General features: G+C 28.3%; 1 protein-coding gene across 1 annotated transcript; it reads left to right on the top strand.

The window, feature by feature from the left end:
* The first annotated feature begins 1936 nt into the window (after positions 1-1936).
* On the top strand, positions 1937-4987 carry LOC136073994 (uncharacterized). The gene is made up of 2 exons (XM_065786292.1): positions 1937-2396; positions 2535-4987. Exons 1-2 carry the CDS (start codon positions 1937-1939, stop codon positions 4985-4987), a joined length of 2913 nt encoding a protein of 970 aa, XP_065642364.1.
* Positions 4988-8680: the final 3693 nt, after the last annotated feature.

The raw sequence follows: 8680 nt of genomic DNA, 5'->3' as shown, positions 1-8680 counted from the left end.
ATTGTTTCATTGCCATTATTTCTGGACTTTTTATTAGTTTCTTGTCGTCCGTTTCGCTTTTCACTTTCACTACATGTCTCTAATGACCGCTTTCGCATTTCTATTTCAAATCAATTTAGATGACCCTGGAGATAACAGATTAATAAAGCCACATTTTATAACTATTTTTATAAATAAAATATTACCTTGAGGGTGATGTTATTGTTCCACGTGAAGATTCCATAACAAAGATAAACTGTGTGTTATGTTTAGCTTGATAAGTATTTTTCATTAATTTATTTATTACTGCTCTGTTTAATAAAAACTGAACACTCAAACTGAGCACCAAATACTCTTGCAAGAAACATAAAAATCTAATACAATGTCTTTTCTAGTTCACTAAATTTAACTCATCTTTGCACATTTTCTAGTAATAATTTATATAGAAACATAAACCTCAAAAATGTAAATTATAATATTAATATACATTACCAGTTACTAAATTAATAATAGCCATATATTTATTTGGTTATTATTGATAATCAATAATTATTGGTTATTGATTTTAATTGTTTTTAATTGATAATTATTATTAATATGTTTATATAAGCATATTTTCAGAAAAAAATATATTTCAGAAAAAAATACAAAAAACAAGTTTTTATTTTTGATGTATTTAAACTTTATGTTATATGGCACCAAGACAAATTGGTGAGTTATTTTTAACAATACAGTCGAGTAACAATATTGTAGAGAACTATATAATAAATGTAGAGGAAATTTGTTCCCATCCAAAGGAAGTCATTATCAATGGGCTTTCGCAGTTTAAAGAGGCTGAAGTTTTTAAATTAAGAGTCGAATTGTTTACAGAAATATTAGAGCGTTTTGACATGGAGCAGTTCTCGTTGCTAAACATTATTCTAGACGTAGAAGACCCAGTGAAAAAAAATCTTAGAAAGCGGTATAAGATAATAACGTGTCTTGATGATATTTATCTGATGTCGATTACTATAGCGGAAAATCAACTCCATAAGGACTTCAATAAATTGCTTTCTAACTCCAAACAAGTTAGTCCACAAATTTATCAATCATCAGATATAAATATGACATCGATCTTAAAAGAAATTATCGATCGCTTAAAGGCTTTACAATCGGAAAATAAAAAAATCATGGCAGATTTGCATTTATTACAGGAAAAATACGACGCATTACAAAAAACAAATAGTGAAATTGTGAAAATTCAATGTGCGTCACAATCTGTTAACGCAAGTAACAGTAAACCACAAGAAGTTTTAAAATCTATTGTTTCAAATTCAATAAATTATCATTCCGCAAACCAAATAAATACACTGCAAGATTTTCCTGTATGCTCTAGTGCAGAGGATTCTAGTTTGAAAGTTGATTGTAGAAATAAAAGTAGAGATTCCTACGCAACCGTGGTTAAATTGCTTAAGCCTGAACCGCAAAAAGAAAACGAATTTATAGCAGACTATCAAGATTTCAAAGTGATAGGAAAAAATAATAGAGTCATAAATAGCCAAATAGATAAGCAGAGGATAAAACCCGTCTTTGGTAATAAAGTCGTTAACAACAGAAACTCGATTGCAGGGCAATGTATTATTCGAGAGTCTTATATATTTGTAGGCGGTGTTTGTAATTCCTTATCTGAAGAAGATCTTTCGAACTACATGAATAAAGAAATTGGTATTACGCCATTAGACATTAAGCTTAACAGAGAAAACATATACAACCGATCCTTCAAAGTGAAAATTAAAAGTAGCGAAAAAGGAATGGTACTTAAACCCAATGTTTGGGATAATAACATTATTGTCAAACCTTTTAGAATGCACCGTGAAACACTATCAATCAAAAAAACACATCAAAATATTGAAAAACAATTGCCACAATTCTTAAATCACTCTACATCATTCATGCAACAATCAAATTATAAATCATAATGGGAGAAGAAGAATTAAATTTAACTAATACAATATTAACACTTTGTGCGTTTAACTGTCAAAGTTTTAAATCGAACTCGTATTATATCTCTAAATTATTAAAGTATTTCGATATTATTTTTATTTCGGAGCACTGGCTGCTAAACATCGAGAGTTTTCTGTTAGATAATGTTGCATTACTAACACATAATGTTATCTTTCATGCGGCAGAAAAAAATACACATGGTAGACCGTATGGAGGAGACGCATTCTTTATTAAAAAAGGTATGTCGTCTTTTCATATAATACATGAGGATGAAAACATTCTTGCAATAAAAGGCACAATAAACAAGCGTCATTTAATTTTTATTGGGGTTTACCTTTCATGCTGTCGTAACAATAATGAATCGTACGATAAATATTCTTCTCAATTACATACAATTACTTCAATCATGAACAACTATGAGGATGAAGCAGAATGTATTATATCTGGAGGCTTTCAGTCATTTCCTTATTAAATATATGATTTAGAATTTCGTAACAACAAAACACGAAACAATCTTTCAAAACATCTCACAAACTTTGTTAAATCAAATGAGTTGGTTTTTGTCGATATAGTCAATGGTGCTGGTCCTACCTACACCTATCAACATAAAACTCTTTTAAATTCTTCTTACATTGACCATATAGCATCTTTAAAAAATACAGAACTATGTTTTACAAATTGTCAAGTTATTCCCCCTTCACCGTTTAATAATAATGATCACCTTCCGGTATCCACAAGTATCAACCTTAGAGGTAGCAGCTTATCTAACGAAATAAATAATACAATGAAAAAGTATGATTCAGTTCCAAAACATGCATGGAAGAATGAAAAGTTTATTGATTTTTATAATCATAATCTATCTATAGCATTTAGCAATTACACATTTATAGATGAAAAAATAGAAGCAGAAATTAAAATCACATGTTCCAAAATCAAAAATGCAGCTCTCTTGACAGTTAAACAGTGTTTTGGACAACAAGTGACATGTAAGTATTCAAAATCTTGGTGGACATCAGAGCTTAAAAGATGTAAAGATAATCTATCCTTTCACTATAAGCAATGGCAAAAATCCGATTATAACAAGTCAGTAGAATGCGTAGTCTACAAAAGATATATCTATTCCCGAAAAAACTTCCGTAAAGCTGTTAAAGCAGCACATAACAAAAAAATCTACGAAAAAACTAAAAATATCGAATATCTACGCAATACTAATCCTCAAAAGTTTTGGGACACTATTCGCAAAATAAAAAACAAAAAGAATACTCGACTCTTTACAATTAATAAATTGCAAAACAAAAATGAAATCATTGAAGAATTTAGCCATCATTTTCAAAAAATACTTAATACGCCGCAATGTACAAATAAAGAATTTAATCCTCAACAAATTCCACATATAAGTAAAGAGCCTAATTCAAAGTTTATTTCAACAGCTGATATTGAAAAATGTATTTTAAATCTTAAAAATAATAAATCCTACGATTGTTTTGGAATAAGTGCTGAACATCTTAAAAACTCTCGCAGTAACAATCTTCTAATGTTACTCGCTTCTTTTTATAACAGCATGTTAACAAATGGAAAGGTTCCCCAATGTTTATCAACAGCCACAATTATTCCATTAGTTAAGTCTTATAAAACATCACTGGAAAATCCAAATAATTACAGAGGAATCAGCATTCTACCTATTTTTACGAAACTTCTCGAATATCTTATTGTACACATATGTCCAGATATCACAGAGAGTCATTCACATCAATTTGGGTTTAAAAAAAATAGCTCTACCCTTCACGCAGAATTTCTTCTGAGTGAAACAATAAAACACTATAAACATAACAATTCACCTGTATATATATGCAGTTTAGATGCTAACAAAGCTTTTGATAGTTGTAACTGGGATTTACTATTTGAGAAACTATATTATCAGAAAAAAATCCCACTATCGGTAGTTCATACCATTTCATCGTTATATCGGTCAGATACTGCTAATGTATCATATCTTGGATGCACATCAGAAGAGTTTAGGTTGTCTCAGGGAGTTCGACAAGGGTCCATACTTTCGCCTCATCTTTACAATATTTATACTGAAAATCTTTTAGAGAAAATTGTCTCAGAATCCAAAGTAGGAACTTCAATAAACGGGGTATACACTGGTGTCATGGCGTATGCAGATGATATAATTTTGCAAAGTTCAACTATATCTGGTCTTCAAAATCTTATTAACATCGTCCAAAAGTATGTAATATCAAACTTTATCAAACTAAATGCAGAAAAAACGGAATTTTTAATATCTGGAGTAAGCTCGATCATCAATAACGTGATTTATGTTAACGATGCTCCTATTAAGTTTCAAAGCAATTTAAAACATCTTGGTTTCCTTTGGGATAATAAGAACAAAAATATGACAACAACACTCCAAAAAACGAATATAAATGAAAGGATAACGCAATTTTTATCTGTTGCAAAAGCTCTTATAAGAAACGGAATTCGCTTCTGCCAGCCTGCTACGATTATTTATTTATTTAATTCCCTAGCTATTCCAACGCTATTATACGGACTAGAACTGGGTGGTTGCAACAATAAGTTTCTACAGAATATTGATAAAGTTGGACGATCTGTCTTAAAATCATTTTTTAATATTTCTAAGCATAGTAAAAATTACCTCCATTCTTTTTTCAAAGTAGACTCTGTATCGAACATTCTTATTCATAACAAATTAAACTTATTTATCAGGCTACTTAATGACCCCATATGTTACTCCATTATAATGACTCAGTTGCCGTGTATAAATAACCAAAGTTTATTTGTTGGTGAGATATGGCTAATATGCAAGCAATTTGGTATTAATATGCTGCAATGTATGATCGAGGGCAATAAAATTAAAACTACACGCCCTAAGGAAGTGTTAGATGCCAATATCACCGCAATTTTAAAACAATCTGTCCAATTATGGAATTTAAAGGAACAAAGACTTATATTTAGAACTTTGATGGAAGAAAACATTCCAAGAACAGTACAAGAATACACATAGCATTTTCTTTATTTGTTTTTTTACCTACAATTTATGTAATTATTGGGTGTTTAAAAGAATGTATATAATATATATATATATATATATATATATATATATATATATATATATATATATATATATATATATATATATATTAACAATTATTATCAATTAAAAACAACTTTAATCAATAACCACGCAAACATCGCTTAATACTCCGAACCTTTTACCATTGAATTGCACACACACAGCTGATATATCAGCTTATATCGATATAAAATTCACCACAAAAAACAAAAACAAAAAATCTTAGTTTGCGAAAAAATGTTAACGTTTTCATAATCATTTCACGTTTTCAACACAACGCTGAAACTTTAATTTTAACGTCCGGCCTAGAACTTTGAAACGCGAATTGGGACTTACCCTAAGCTTACACATGCGCATTAGCAATTTTTTGTGTTTGGACGTTGCGGTTGCAGTTGTCGTTTTGATTTCGTAAAGTCGCTATTGATTCTGAATCTGCTTCCAATTCAGATGCACAAGTAACTTCTGAATATTTTTAAATTCCTACTTTTTCAAACACAGCTTTATCTAGTAAAAACATTATCAGTAATGAACTAATTGCTCCTGTTTAAAGTTGTCAGTATAAACAAAGTGGTTAATTTTTTTGATTAATTACTTTTACGTTGATTTTTTCATGTAGAGTCTTCTTGTGTACCAATTGATTGACAAGGCAACAGCTATTTTTCAATACTTCTCAAAAATACAGGAGAATATAGTCATTGCATAACTTTTTGAGCTACACCCCTGGTTACTATGTTCTGAACTCATTAGTTAGTTTGAAATTTTAGTATCATAAAGTCAAGGCAATGGAAATTGATTTTCTATCACAAATTTCATTATTTCTGCTCCGTATGCAAGAACTTTGTGAACTGTTGACAGCATTTTATACCAATCAAACAGATCTAAATATCGACGGAATACTGTTTTACAGTATAGCTCAAATAACTCTAGATTCAATGTTTGCTGACAACTTTTTGCAATTAAGATATTTTTGAACATTTTAATAATTGTTTTATTAATCCCTAATATTTCGCTTAGTTCTTTTGGGTATCTATTGACCAGCTTCGCACCCCTTCTTCATCTATTAAGCTGAGGTATATGTATTTTTAATACATTGTTTCCAGTTTAGGATGTTGAATGCTAGATCTTTGTAACTCAATGCATGAGTTTTGCTTGTGTCTCTGTTTTTATGATTAGGCAACACATTCTATTATCTCCTAATGAGGGAACAGCTCTAAAACTCAGATTTATGGTTCTGAGTCTGGCTGGTAGTCAGGTTTCCATAACTATGTGGTAGCTCTGAGAGACATTGATTCCATCAACAGCTGTAAAGCATCAGAGTACTAACAGTGCCATGTTGCACATGGATGATATCACTGTTTGTACTTTTGGTGTGCATTATCGTAGCCACATTTGGAGCTTTTTGTTACAACTTAGGGTTTAATAATAGTAATGAGGAAATTGCTTGGACTATTAAATAGTTTACTGAGTAATAAATGTGCTTTGAGTCAAGTTCTTGATCTACAAAATACAAAACTATAAAACACAAAAAACCATAGTCATCACCAAGTTCTCTAAATCTATCATTCACTAATATTTATGAATTTCAGTGTAACTTCTGCTGTCGAGTCTTATCTCTTGCAAAAGTTCACCAGACCTACTTGCTTTTAGTGAGACTAATTTGAGTTCAGCTGTCTTATCTTGTGATCATAGTGTTGGTGGTTATCTTCTTTTAATTCGAAAAGACTTGAAATTAAACTTAATCAAAAAAAAAAAAAAAATTACAAAATCTTCAATTTAGATAAACAAGAGTTGTCATATATGAGACTTTAGCTTTCCTTAATCAATAAAACTTTGAAACTATGAAACGATAAATTATTGCAAATTTATATATACTATATAACCTTGTAATCTAAAACTCAATACATCAAGTTATTTTAAGTGTGCTAATTAAAAAAACGAAAAGAAAATTTAAAAATTTAATAGATTACCATTATTATTAAAAAACAATTTATAAAGAAAAATAATTTACTACCTTACTATTGGACTTCTTCAAATTATTGTCATGACATGTTATTGATGAAAACGTGTTTATATTTTATAGCTATAACAGTTCAAAAGATGATATATACATATCATCTTTTGAAATATTATAGCTATTAAATATTTCTTGAAATCTAAAATGTATAATTTTAAAATTTAATATATATATAATTTTACCAAACATTTCCCTTAGCAAAAAAAATTTTAATATATATTATATTTCAGTTCTAACAAGGCTTGGACTAAGGTTTCAAGAACTAATAGTAGGTTTGGCATGCTGATCTTTGTTTTATGTGCCCTAAAATAATGTTCTTACTTTTACGTCAGTAACAAATTTTCATACTTGGCCTCTAAAATCTGGTACCCCAGTCAGTTATATGACTAACCCTCCTTTATTCTCTTAACTGACATCTAAAATTTCAGTATTTTAGGAAACTTTTTAAAAACAAAAGAATGTCATCCATTTTTAAATGTAAAATTAAGTTGCTTTAAAATAATATTTGTAAATACATTTAATTGGATAATTATTTATGAAATTGTATATATATGATTTTTTTAATCATATATATACATGATTCATGTTGCACTTTTAACCAATAGCAGTAAAAACAATTTATAATTTATTTGAAAATTAAAGCAAATAAACAGTTTTAAGGAGTAGATAAAATTTTATTTTACAATTAATTTCATGTTTTAAATTAAAAATATTTCTTTTATATCTTTTTAAAAGAAAAAAATAATTCTTGTTACTAATCAACATTCAATTATACTATGAAGCAACATACATCCCTAATGCTTTATTACTTCATAAAAACCATGCTATTTGTCTTAAAACATCTATATTCTAGTATACAACCATTTCTACTACAAACTAGTATATAACTACACAAAACTATATTCCTATCACAAACTCAAACAAAATAATTGAGTCAGCTAATGGTTTCAAAAAAAAACTATCAACATAAAAAAAATCTTTTACATTAAAATAAATTTAAGGTATAAAATCTTAAAATAAACAAAATTTAAAAATACTTACAAATACGATGTATTTACGACCTTGTTTAGGTCCACTCCCTTGACATTGTTCTACAATAAAAATTGTATATAAATGTGCATAACACTGTTAAATTTAACAATATGTATCCTTGTATCCATATGTAATATTAAAAATTCAAACTGGCTTGACTGCTTATTTGTGTCTATTCTTTATATTTGCGTCTTTTTTTTATACACTGATTCAGCTATATCAATGTAAAAACTTTTAGTTATCTTTTTTTTTTTCACAAACAAAAAATTTTTTGAAATTTTCTCTTTAAATTATTCTCTTTTATTTTTTTTAATTGAAATATTCCCTAAGCCTGTTAAAATTCTAAAAAACCTGAAGATATTTTTTTTTATTTCAAGTTTTTAATTTCATAGAAGATTTTCATCAAAATATAAGTCACAAGTTTTTAATGCCAAATCACGTTGATAAAGATATATATATATATATATATATATATATATATATATATATATATATATATATATATATATATATATATATATATATATATATATGAACCTACTTTTATCTTCAACATAATGTTTCACCATCAGTAGATG

This window comes from Hydra vulgaris, chromosome 01, assembly GCF_038396675.1.
Source record: "Hydra vulgaris chromosome 01, alternate assembly HydraT2T_AEP".
Classification (NCBI taxonomy): Eukaryota; Metazoa; Cnidaria; class Hydrozoa; order Anthoathecata; family Hydridae; genus Hydra; species Hydra vulgaris.
This window is presented reverse-complemented; position numbering and strand designations above follow the sequence as displayed.